This window comes from Heliangelus exortis, chromosome 5, assembly GCF_036169615.1.
Source record: "Heliangelus exortis chromosome 5, bHelExo1.hap1, whole genome shotgun sequence".
In the NCBI taxonomy this organism is placed as follows: domain Eukaryota; kingdom Metazoa; phylum Chordata; class Aves; order Apodiformes; family Trochilidae; genus Heliangelus; species Heliangelus exortis.
The window spans coordinates 37,852,892-37,866,222 of NC_092426.1; the positions used below are offsets into that span (position 1 = coordinate 37,852,892).

At 39.1% G+C, this 13,331-nt stretch overlaps 1 protein-coding gene across 1 annotated transcript in view; it reads right to left on the minus strand.

Annotated features, from left to right (window-relative positions):
• Window positions 1-4,886: 4,886 nt before the first annotated feature.
• RTF1 (RTF1 homolog, Paf1/RNA polymerase II complex component) overlaps window positions 4,887-13,331 on the minus strand; it is a 30,626-nt gene continuing 22,181 nt past the window's right edge. Inside the window, exons 10-18 of the mRNA XM_071744714.1 lie at window positions 13,115-13,202; window positions 12,914-13,021; window positions 12,294-12,371; window positions 11,009-11,130; window positions 10,590-10,647; window positions 9,965-10,042; window positions 8,963-9,058; window positions 8,645-8,756; window positions 4,887-7,750 (exon numbers count right to left, since the gene is read on the minus strand). Coding sequence (XP_071600815.1) covers window positions 7,644-7,750; window positions 8,645-8,756; window positions 8,963-9,058; window positions 9,965-10,042; window positions 10,590-10,647; window positions 11,009-11,130; window positions 12,294-12,371; window positions 12,914-13,021; window positions 13,115-13,202 — 847 coding nt within the window. The 3' untranslated portion in view covers window positions 4,887-7,643. The remainder of the gene's footprint in view (window positions 7,751-8,644; window positions 8,757-8,962; window positions 9,059-9,964; window positions 10,043-10,589; window positions 10,648-11,008; window positions 11,131-12,293; window positions 12,372-12,913; window positions 13,022-13,114; window positions 13,203-13,331) is intronic.

Sequence of the window (13,331 nt, forward strand, 5' to 3'; positions counted from 1 at the left end):
AAACCAGAAGCAGCTGGGTCTGCTGATGTGTGCTAAGCAGAACACTTTTGAAACAACCTCTGGCTCAGGATGTCCCGGAGCTGTGGATGTTTAGAAGCTGGGAGAAGACATTAAAGTGAGAGAGCCCTTTCTTTTTGCCCTGTATCTTACACTGTTCCTACTCATCCCACACTGGCTGTTGTCTGAGGCAGGAGAAGGGCCCAAAGGGATATTTGATTAGCAGGGCAGCTCTGATGGCAGCCCATCCCCACCTAGAAGAGGAATGCTGCTTCTCCCTCTAAAGGAGAGATGGAGTATTCTCTGGCAAAACTTCTGACAGCCTGCCTGCCTTCTTGTGGGAGCCCTTCCCCACCTGGCATCTTTCTTTTTCCACTTGACAGATCTGCAGGATTTTAGGTCTCTCCTGCTGGGAAGCTGTTGAAAAACATACTGCATTTCTCCCTTGCCTCACAATTTTATGGTGAAACTTCAGTCCCTTGACAGCAAAAAGATAAATCAAATCTATTCTAGCCTCATCAGTTCAATAAGTACAGCTTATTATAGCTATGTGTCTCTGTCCCACACAGGAAATCTTCACTTTTTCTGAGAGATTCTCACACACTTTCTGCTGTTTTAAATGATTCCCGAATCAATTTAAAGACCAAAGAGAGACTATTTTGCAAAAGTCCTGCCTGTCCAGCCTGATTACCAGCTTCAGGAGTCTCCATGTTTAATGCAGGGAAACTGAATGAAGTGTTCACATCTGATGCTCTGTAGCCCCATGGTCTGCTACTGCCTAGAAGAAGAAATTTCACCACAAGTGTTCTACCATTACAAATAAGTGCTCCTCCTCTCTCTTGATAATGCAAGACCTGTTTGATTAAACTGCACTTTGTCTTAGCTTTGTTCATGTCTGAAGGTAAAGCCTGGGATTAAGATATATAAAACAAAACAAACATGTAAACATTTTATCACTGGAGCATCACCTCAACCTATTCAGCAAAGGAGCCACTGGCTCCTTCCCCAGCCAAGCAGGCACATTGGACCCTTTTATTTCCATCCAGAGACTGCCCTCCCAAAGCCTTAGATAAACAAACCCCTCAAGAAACTCACCTTTTGCTCAAAAAAGCATCTGGAATTACCATAGTAGCCAGAGTGCTAATCCATTAAAAGGAGATTGGTGAAATCACGTGTCTCAGTCCACTTTCAAAAAAATCTACTTCCTGGATTTTGGTTTTCTGTCTGTTCTTCTCATTAATAGCTACTCTAATACACTCAGTAGCTTTGCTTCAGACTTTTTTTGAACAGTCTAATTCCAGACACGAGACTTCTGTAAGAGAGACACCAGATTTTCTAAAGCTGAGCCTTCAAATTGTCTTCTCTTGATAGAGATGAGCACCCAGCTAGGATATTTTCCTTAATTTTACATTAATTACTTTATTGAAAAACCTAGACCTTCCCGATGTGGTTGGTTTCCTGGATGATGTGCATGCTGTAGCCATTATTTCTTAATTTATTTTTAAAGAGAGATTAAAAAAATCCTCCCTGTTCTCCTAAAGGGGATATTTTTTAATGTGCTTGCCAAAGTGGATGGTTACCATAGCTCCCTGCCATGGCTGAATGGTGCTTTGCCTCCCTGAACTTGACAAATCACTTCTTTTTAATACTGAATTACTTCCTACAATACCATGCTGGTGCTTTCCCAGGATTAATTTTCAGCCACAGTAGTAAATTAAGAGTAGAAATATATATATATATATATATATATATATATATATAGTTTTTATAAAGAAACCAAGGCAATAGTAAAGTCCAGGTACATTTTTCCCAGAACCTAACCAAGGCCAGTTGATTAGTTGTGTGAGGTTGAGGTCACATTTTATATCTATTTACATTCCTGACACCTGAAAAAACATCTGCTGTGGCCATGTGCTACCACCTCCAAGAAGTCAGGCCAAAAATACTCAGGTTCTTTGAAGAACTGGGATGTGTAAAGAGAGCCCAACAAATGGGGTGTCTTAAAAATCTTCTATGGGACTTTCTGCCTCCAGAAAGTGAGCATCCATGTCCCCTTTGAAAAGGGACTGCAGCAGAAGGAACTAACATGCCATATAAACTCACAAGGTGTGATAAAATGCAGAATTTATTTCAAGGTGGAAGTAAATGAGCAGGCACAGAAAAGTAAAGAGCAAGAAGCAGCCTTCAGAGTTTAAATGCTCTCTGATTTTATAGTAGTAACTTCTGGTTACTAACCAGACATCAACAAACCTGTCAGGAGTGGTAAATTACTTCTGATGGATTATTGTAGATCCCATTATGCATCACTTCAAGAGAGCAGGACCAGAGGAATTATCCAGGCTCTCTCAGAGCTAAAAAAAAAATTTTACAAAATGCTACAAGAGTTCTCAGCTTACTTTTAATTTCACTTTTCACCACCACACATTGCTATCTTGAACTATCTTTGATAATTTGGAAGTTTGCAGTGGAAATAAAAATCAGTTAATCCTGATTCAAAATTGAAAATTATTGCCTTGTATTTGTGTCTAGTCTCAGATGAAGAGAGCATCTCCTCAAATCTTCAAGTTTACTGTAATGGTGGAAAACCAGTTTATTTGCATAGTCCACTGTAATTCTTCCAAAGGGAGAGCTTCATTACAAGCACAGCTACTCTCAGGTTTTCATGACTAGTCAAGTCTTCAAGAGCAAAGTATGAAACAAAGATTTATCTTTTTCCTTTTTAATGTTTGTGCTGTATAAGATCTACTTTGCTAGTCACACAGATCAGGATTTTTTCTCAAATCAAGGAAACCTACAATACTAAAACAACTGTTGAGCCATCTGTGCTAACTACAGCCAGAAAGCCACTGCATTTCAGCTGCTCTTGGAAGATGATGTAATTTTTCATGGTCATCTTCTAAAACATATTTGGGATACAAGCAACAATTTTGTTCTAATTGTCATTTAACAAAGTCAGGTTTTGCTTGAATGATATGAGAAACACCTGGTATGAATAAGCAGCAGAACTGCAGAAAATGTCCACACCTTGGCTGCTGGGTTACTCAGAGCACCTCCTCTCATCAGCTTGTACTCCTCTACTACTGCTTCCAGTAAAAGCCAACAGTCTTTTAGGAGCTGATCTTTTACATAGCAATTTTGCCTTCAAAAAAAAACAGCAGGGAGTTACCTGTTGGCAGAAATGCCACCAAAATTTACAGAGGAGGGGTGAAGTAGCTGCCACTTACACTGCTGAGCTCAGGGCAAAAACTCCTGTGCCCCAGGTGGGGTCTCTGGAAATTGCACATTTGTCCATAAGAGACCCAAAAAAAAAAAAAGATTTTGAGAATCAATGCTTAACTGTTGCAGCTAAAAGCCCCAAACCAAACAACACCCATTTATTTAGCTACTTAATCATCTCCCTCTAAAGGCTGTTACACTGCTGCTGCTAGTAAATGCTACAGATTGTCAAACTATACATTTTTATAGCATTTCCCCACACACACAATTAAGAGCCCCAAAATTCAAAGTTTAAAGTGATCTGTACAATATTAACTATCTTTTAGGTAAGATGGGGGAACAAAAATGCCAAAGCCCAACTTGGAGATGATGTACAGGTGCCTTTTTATTCCACAGAATAGGTAACTAGTGAAGCATTTGTGCAGACACTTCATTTTCATTTCCCACCTTCTGCTTCCACTTTCTGCTAGGAATGAGCTACCTGCACAGCTTTCTTCACAGCTCCTTCATTCCTTTTCCTTTGAGGCTCAGCAGTTTTCCATTTGGTTGGCTGTCCTTCCCTAAGCCAGTTAAAACCTGCCAACCATCCTCAAGACCCTTTGTCCTAAAGACTCCTTGAAAAACTGACCTTTCACAGTAGCTTAAAAGCACATGCAATTAAGAGATAAGGTGGAAAACCCACAATATATTTTGTTGTTTCAAAGGAACTCTTTGCTTATCAAATCTGCAGGTCTTTATGGTGTGAGAGGCTGAGTCTTCCTGCCTGTTCAGCCACAGAGAAAATTTTGTTTCACAGACAGTCCTAGCATGAGCTTTACATGACACACACGTGCCCAGAGAGCCTCAGAAAGGATGGGAAGGGAAATGCCACACTGCTTAAAAGAAGCCATCATGTCTGTGAGACAAATTCTGTGTGCTGCCATGTAGAAAGAGGGATGCAGCAGTACAGGCAGACAGGAAAAAAACTGAGGAAAGCAATAGAAGTTAATTAACAGAAAATCATGGGATAGTTCAGGTCAGAGGAGAGCTTAGGGGGGGTCTCCAGTCCACCCTTCTGCTCAGAGCTGGGTAAGCTACAAGGCTGGATCATGCTACTCATGGCTTAATCCAGCCTGCTGTTGAAAACCTCCAAAATAGAGAGAGAACAATTTCTCTGGGCAAAAAAGTCCATTCTCTGACAGTTATGGAGTGAAAATATTTTTCCTTACCTTGGGCAGAACTTGTCCTGTTTCAACTTATGTTTCATCCTCCCACCAAGCACCCCTTGAGACCAGTCTTGTTTCATCTCATTCAGTAGTTTCTCTAAGTTCAGCTAAATGCTTTAGCATCTTTGATTACAAAAGCAGTTTGGATTTCTACAAGATGAGCAAAGTCAATGTTTTTAGTAAGAAGCAGCAGAGGTGCAAGTGAACTGACCTTCCAAAATGCTCTGTTTGATTCTAGCTGATAAGGAGCAACTCCAGTTGTCAGATACTGACCCAGGAGGTAACAGGCACTCTTACAGAAGAGGGGGGGCTTACACTTTTCATTAATTATCTCAAAGTACTAGCATTTTAAATAAAACTGTCCAGACTGATAAAGTGTCAGTTTCTGAAAAAAAAAAAAAAAAAAAAAAAAAAAAATTCCAGACAGGAACCTCTTAGTACCTCAGATCAAGGGATGAACAGTAAACCTTCTTAAACCAACAAACCAAGTTTATTTATAGAAGTCTGTACAATTGTGATGAACTATGCTAGGACACCAATGAAACAAAGCAAACAAATTTCTCCCTCTCTAAAGAGTGGGAGGTGTAGACACTCACCTTTACATGCACTTAAAAGAAAAAAGATTACAGCTTTCATACACAGTTCTGTAACTATTCAAGAATACTTTCTTGATGTATTATTCTCAATATAAGAGGTTTGCATGATAGTTTACTGACTTTTGCCTCTCTTAAAAAAAAAAAAAACAAAAAAAAAAACCAAAAACCAAACAGTATTTCAGCAGAATCCAGAGATTTTGAGAGGGTAAATGGCAGTTTCATAGCTGCAGATAACTAGGACATAATTCACCATTTGAGATCTGCATTCTAAACTCACTGTATCTCCTCTGTTTGGGGTAATCTCTAAAAGTTACTTGCAACACTGCATGGGTCTCCTCAACATTCCGGCTGTAGTACAGACTATTCCTGTGTCACCAAATGTGGAAAATACCTAAAACCAATACATCAAGGACAAGCATATTAAAAATATTGAATTTATGTTAACTTTACCTTGGGAGACCGCTTGTCACTGCACCTCAGAGCTCTGAGGCATTTCTGTGGAAAAAACAGTTCCTGAATTGCTTGATTTTGCAATTATTTCTGCAAAGCACTGGGGAGTGATTATTTGGAAAACCAGCTATTGCAAAACAAGTTTAGGTTTTTTTAATTACAAATCTGTAACACATTGAAGCTGTTGAATGTAATAAAATCGTATCAAATGCATATCTACACAGTGAATCACAATGTCTCCTCTGAAGGGTTCATGGCAGATTCCATAAATCCACTCTTTAAAAGTTAAAAGTACATATATGTCAGAGCCCACTACAACTCCAGAGAAGCTGCTAAAATAGGCCATCAAATAAAGCAGTCTATGATTACATATTTACAGAATAACCCACGTGTCCTGGAACTATGGACTATTCAGTAAATAAGTATTGAAGGACTCCTAGTTATTTGTTTACATGGAAGATATGAGCTGCATCATAGGTTGATTTTCTTTTTTACACAGTTCATAGTATCAATCTGCACACAATTACATGATGTTTCTTTAAAGCTACTGTTAAAAAAGGGAGAGAAAGTTAAATAAGAACTAGATTAAAATTTCATTAAGAATCCAACAAGAAATATCAAACACAGGTTTAAGTGTAACCGGTGCATGATTTCAGAAAAACAATAATGCTCTGACACAAGAAGAGCATCAGCATTTTCCCTCTTCAGGGTCCCCCAGAAACATTCCTATCCAGTTCAGTGCTGAAGTTATTACACACCTACAGGCCTGAGTAGGAACAAGCACGTGCTTGCACGCTTACCTGAACGAGGGCCTCTAACCTTTTAGACTTCTAATTCTCTTTTAATTTAGTTCTTAGCTCCATATATTCAGTTGTATCTTGTTTGGAAAAGTTCTTTGTTAAATGTCATTTATATTTACACTTTGATTTTTTTTTTTTTAATATTTTTTTTTTTAAACACCTGAGTGATAATTTAGCTGTCATCTTGTATCCAGTCAAATATTCCATAAAGCCATATAATTCTTGAGCTAGAGTTGCACTCCACTTGTACCAGTTTATATATGAAAAATGTGCATCAGCTACCTCTCAGACATTACCCACTGACCTTTCTACTATGTCCTTCTCCTTCCACACAAAGTAATGATTTTTTTTTTAAATTTTTTGTTTATAGAAGCTCATTTTTAATGGTTCACAAAGAAAGAAAAAAAAAAAAAGTGAGCTGAAGCCCAATGAAGACACGATGACTTAACAAATATGTACTATTGGAAGCCTGAAGAAGAAAATAAAGCCCAACCAATGGTAACCCAAGGGCCATCCCAGAAAAAGCTTCTCCACTCAGTTACAGCTGGAGACTCCCGATGCACTACTGATGACAAGTCCCAGATTAAGAGCTGTGTACCCCTCTCTCATCAGTTAAATGTAATTAAAAAAAAATGGGAACATGAAGTTAAAACAGCTATACCAGCCAAGCCGTTTTAGTAAGAAGAATCACATTTAATGAGTTTCTTTCTTGCAATTTCAGATGCTCAAGTACAGCTGGTAGAAATTCGAAACAGCCGTAAAGAACTGTGACAGACGGATACAAATAGTACTGCAGCTTAAAAATGATAAAAAACACCTGAAAAAAAGTCACACAACCCTCCCAAAAAAATTTACACTTTGAACCTAAGCCAGTTTTTGAAGATTCCCTTCTCCAAAGCCAGGAGGAAGGAGGAAGAAGAGGAGGAAGAAAGTGCAGATGACCTTCCAGCCACAAAGGTCTTGAGCCAATGTTTATTCACCATGCCTGTGGCCGTATGAAAGGGGAGATCACCAAGTGCTGATTCTGCGACCACCAAGAGATTCCTATGGAAATCCAGACCTCAGGCTAATACTGAACACTGAGTGGACCAATGGGCTGCATCAACAAAATTAAAAACAAAACTCAAACTAAAAAGAAATGGGAGAAACCCCAAATAGCACAGATCCACATTTGTGACGGGAGCAGGAAGAAAGGGCAAGAAGGGAGGTCTATACAGTAAATAGTTGAATGGTTTATGTTACAGATGACTGGCAGTTTTAAAGAGTCTTTTCCCAGCTCCAGTGCTGCTCCAACCCAGAAGGGAGACTGAAAAGGGAAGAAGGAAAGGTAGGACATCATCATGGAGCATGCAGGATCAGAAGCAGCAGAGTGGGAATGCTCAAATAAGCCCCCGCCTCTTTTTGTAGTCCTCCAAGTTCAATGATCGTCGAGGGGCACCATCTTTTGCTGGTGGAGCCTTGGAGGTGATGGCCAGTGCCTTAGATTCTGTTGGGGATAAGAAAAAAGTGAGGACTGAAACATGAAAACTATGTATTTTTCTTTGCTGCTTTTGCTGACAACGTCACCACAAAAATCACATGTGGCTTCTCTAATATATAGCAGGTTAGAAGTTCAGTTAATAATATGGCCAGTATCTGGTAGCTTATCTTCATAAATATAGTATGTACAATTTTAACTCTGTTGTTAATCCAGTTTTCTGCTAATAAGTATACTTCTGTTTCTTAAGAAAACTGCTCTGTAGAACACTGAAATCACAATACAAACAGAGCCTTCAGGCTCGGTTCTGGGATCTCTGACAAATCATCATCCCATGAGAAGAGCAGGCACAAAGATACAAATAATAAATGGACAGAAGTCAAACTTCCTATCCATGTCTACAATACACATTTTAACCAGTTCCCTGGTTCTACTGTTAAGGAGGCTGCACAAGCAAGATGGCAAAATGTTGTTCTGTCTGAGGATAAAAAACAACCAAACAAAAACAAAAGCTGTACATAAACCTCTTACCCTTCTCTTTCCAGTCCCTTTCCTGGCTTTAGTGACTAATCCTCATCTGCTTGCTAACTTTCTGAAGTTTGTAACTCTCACTATCTGCTTCAGGAAGTCTGTCCTTGACATCCTACATTCTGTAGTCTTACATTTAGAGTTCCAGTCTTGAGCTGGGCTTTCAGTCTAACACAATACAGTTGTTTTCTCAACGAGGTTTCACTAGCACACATCCCCTCCTCCTCAGCTCAAGACTTGCCAGCACAACAAATGCAGAGTCCTTGGTCCCATTTTCAAAAGCCCCAATGCTTTTGAGAGAACTATTCTGGAAGAAGTGTGCTCTACCATAATGAGCTGGACTATCACATCCCCAAGCTCAGCTGAAACACATACCTGAACTGGGAACCTGAAGATCAATCTTTACATCAAAGTCATGCACTTTGAAAAGATCTTCTGAGAGGTCACTGGCTGATTTGGAGTTCACATCTTTATCCTTCCCTTGACCCTGAAATAAAAAACTACACGTTACAATTCCAACCCTTATCTGTCCAGATAAACAGACAAATTTTCTTTTCCCATAAAAGTAATTTCTTTTCTATGACCATGCTCTATTTCTAGAGTTGAAGCATGCACATCTCTTATTAGTCATAAACTTCAAGAGCAAAAGAGTGACAGTGGGAGGAATGTAAGAGACAAAAAAAGGAAACTTGCCTTACTCATGTCCTTTGGAGCATCTGGTAACACACCAGACCCATATTTTGCATTTAGCTGAGCAAGGATGGCAGCTTGGACAGCAGGATCTCTGGACTGCAGAGAGTAAAGAGACCAAAGGAAAAAACCCAGTGTTTAAACTGGCAAAAACAATGCAGTCTCTTTGTTATAAAAGCACTTTTATCCACAAACCTAGAACCAAAGAGGCTTTAGTTCAGTTAGCCCAATCTTCAGGATCTCAGAGACAGCAGAAATCATCTTGATTACTGTGTAATGCATTTGACAGTAACCAACTAGAAGTTATGCTTCTGAAAGTCCTATAGTTATTTAATCCAAGCTATTTAATTCAAGCCCTGCAATCAACTTGCTTCCACAAACTTCCCTTGTCAGTTTGGGATGCCTGATGAAAGCCAACCTGAGCAGGTTTTATGAAGTACTGGTATCAGAACCATATTCCAGAACAGGCCTCAACAAAGTCAGACTGTTTAGCATCAGGAGCTGATCACATTTATACAGCTAGGGACTGCACTAGCAGGTTTTGCAGGTGTCACAAAGGAAGATTGTCTTGAAGTACTTTATCCATATCCAGAATGTCTGCTCCCCACTCTCCTTTCACAGATCTTTCAGGAAAGTGTCAACTAAATAGAAGCAAAACTTACACCTAAAGCAAACTGTCCTCTTTGAGCTAACTAACTCTGAGTAATTCTACACAGAACAACACCTGACAGAACTCAAAACCACAGATGCTTCTCACACAAATCACTTAAGTCCTTAACATTTTAACTTAAAAAAAAACAAACCAAAACCCCATAATTTTTTCCTTCTTTTGGGATAGTGAGACCAGGATCTCAAGTCAACTACATCTCACCCAGGCATCTGGAGTGTTAAGAGAATATGGCACAGTTGGGAATGAACATGAACATTTTCCTTCCTACTCTCTGCATTCCATTGGTTTCTGTTTCTCTGCAAATTGCCTCAACTGAACTGCAGTATCACACTCACATTAGACACTATTGTGGGCTTGCACTGCCTCCTAGTAAAGGGATCCATCTGTTGGTTTTTCATGCTGTGACTTTCAGCCTGAAGAAGAAAAAGCACATGGTTTCAGAGTTAGATACTTGCACCCTGGTAAAACCCCCCCACAGAACCCTATCTAGGCAAGAACTCATCAGCTATGGAAATCAGAGGATTTATATAACAGCATTATAATATAACAGCCTTATAAATACTTCCCAGGGTCCTATGCTTCACAGGGCAAAACTTATTGGATATAACTCAGAAAATAGGTGTGCAACTCAGGATAGCTAAGGCTTAACCATTTGTTAACAAGCTTAACTTTTTCTTAATAGAAGAGTTACTGCAAAGAATCAAATATTTCTTTTACTATTTTATTCTCTGCAGTCTCCTTTCTGATTTCTTTCCCACACAAAAAGCACCAAAGTTACAATTACAGTCAGTAACCTGCTGATAACTGAGTCGATTAAAAAGATAAAGCAATCTACTCTAAAATAGTGTCATTAACCTATATGAGAGATTTTATAGACCATTAAAAAATTTAACTTCAGCATGCAATTATTCCCCTTTGCATAATTTCATGGCACAGATGTATTAATTCAGCACTATTTACCACAAGAGCCTTCTCAGACTCAACGATATTCCATTCCCTGTTTCTCTGGTTGATGTAACTGTAGAAAAGAAAAAAAAAAAAAGGAAGCAAAAAAAAGTGATTGTCATTTATCAATCCCTAGACAACAGAATGCCTGACAGCATTCTTGCAGCTTGATCCTGATCACAAGTTACTCTTATTGCAACACAACTGCTGCCTTGGTGTATGTGGGAGGGAGTTACGTTTTTGACCGTTTGAACTGCCCAACAGATACAAGAAGTGAAGACAAATACTAATCCACACAGTTTATCAATATATTGTACAGAAAAAAGGAGAAAAAAAATATCTTGCTGCTTATTCACTAATGTATTAGTTTCTTGTCTCTGTGTATTTTGAATACAACTCTCCAAGAAAGAAAAATCCCAGTATCTGCTTCTTACCTGATTGCAGAAATATTTTTTGTTCGTTGACGATCCAGGGCTTCTGCTCTCTCTTCTAGTTCATTAAGCTGATCTTGGATCTGTTTGGCTTTATCCTGGTCCCCCAAGTCCTCAGCCATAGCCTTCAACCAAACAGTAACTCATTAGGCACTACTCTGTACCACAGAACTAGTCAGAGAAATGAAGGGCAGACCCATGAATCAGCCAGTGAGCCCTACTCCAGCTGCAAATGTTCTACCCCGCATGGTAAGAATACAAAAAACAGCTTAAATGTCCTTAAAAGCTCAAGGAAAAACAAATTCTTACACTGCAGGACCCTGAAAACCTTTGAAACCCATTAAGCTAAAAAGAGGTAGAAACTCCAGTTCCAGAATGAGGAGTGCAAGTCATATTTGATTAAAATTTAATACCGTTATTTACCAGCTCAGGAAAAGATTTTATCTGCAACTGTCAAGTGGCACCGATTTCAGGGAACGGGAGTCTCCAACCACACCACCAGACCAACAACAGTGGCTTATTGTGCCACCTGGTGGCAGAAAAAAAGCAATTGCATCCTTCTGCAGTGGTAAAATAACACCGGATGCATTTGTGCACAGTAAAATGATGATCAAACAGTACAGGTAAGCCAAAGGATGCAGAACTTAATATTAACACAAACTTCGTTTTGTTTTTGCTGTATATTAAGCTAGAATGTCTTCAAAAAGGACTTGAACAAGTCACAACAAACAAAAGGTGTTATATCTATCTTCAGAATAGGTAAGACTGCTTTGGCTTCTCAGAATTGTGAGGTCTGTCCTTTCCAGAAGGCCTATAGGTAAAACACTTGAGTAGCAAGTAAATCTTCCAGCAGCATACTCTTTTCAACATAAAATATCTGCCATAAAATCAACAATTCAGCCACCCCTGAGTAAGAGACAAATTACCATGACTTCTATTTTTCCTGTTTAAAAAAGTATACAAAATCAATTTTAAAATGCTATTATGCTATCCATTTTCAAATGCTACCCTGAAGAACAATAAAGAAAAAAGTTTCTAAAGCAGAACAGCTTAAGACCTTCTCATCTATGGACAGAGAAACAGAAAGCTGTAACTGCTGGACATGGAGCTTAGAAAAAGAATGCAGTAGCTTTAACTGTGTTAAACTCAGCAATGAACCTTGAGATCCCCCTTTTAGCTGCATAGTTAAAGTCAAGCTTACTGCTGACTACTGCTAAAATCCAGATGAGCTCCAGTTCTTCAAAATCAAAGACTGCATTAAGCTTGCAGGCATCATCTCATCTCTCACCTTCTCCTTTAACAGCTGAGTTTTCTTCATAGCATAATTTGGAGGTGCTTTTCTGAACCTTTCCTTCTCCTTCACAATCTGTAAAATGCAGAGAAAACAGCAAGAACAGGCAGATATGAAATGTCTATTTCAATACTTGGAGACTAGCATCAGTATCACCTAAGAACTTTATGACTTTAAGCAATTTTACTCATGCTCTCTCCTGCATTTTTTATTTTGTGCCTTCAATAATGAGTTACAGCTTCACTCCCCTCACAACCTACAAAAGTAATTTGGCCTAATTACATTTGGTCAGTATTAATCAAGTATTTAACTGCAGAAACTGTGATAAATGCATCCATGGTAATGCTGTTACCTTTCCAGAACTTGAGAACAAAGTTGCTGTACCCAAGTTAGGAGTTCAGAGCAGTGTAACACAAGTTCAAAAGGAGCAAACAGGGCACAAAAGATGAAGTAAAGCAGGAGTGAACACCAAGCTATTCCATCCATTCATTTTCACCCTTTGGTTTCTTCTTAGGAAGCAAATACAATGATTTTGCTTTGTAACAGCTAGTCCTCTACTTCATGAATTCCTGTCACCTTTACACACTGCCACAGCCTCACTACAACACATGGTTTACCTCCTCAATGTCCTGATCATTAAACTTGTAGTTGAGGGCTTCTTTGATGGACACTTCCTTCTTGTTTATCTCATCTAGCGTGGGTAGCTGCATCCCAGCAGAGAACATCTAAGTACAAGATACAAAGAGGTTACTTTGCACTTAAACTATCCTTGGGGGGGAAGCCTGCTAAGAATAGAAGCTAAAGTCTGGCAAACTTACCGCTTCCTTCCACTTCATAAATTCACTTTCAGTAAATTCCTGATTCGAGACAAACTCCAAACGAAACACACGTGAATCATTGCCATGCCTGCAACAAGAAAGTGTAACAACATCCCTCTCTCTGATGGCTGAGAGATACCATCTCACATCTAACAGATCTTGTTGAAGAAGGCTCTACAGAGGGACATGGACAGGCTGGGTTGATGGGCTGAGGCCA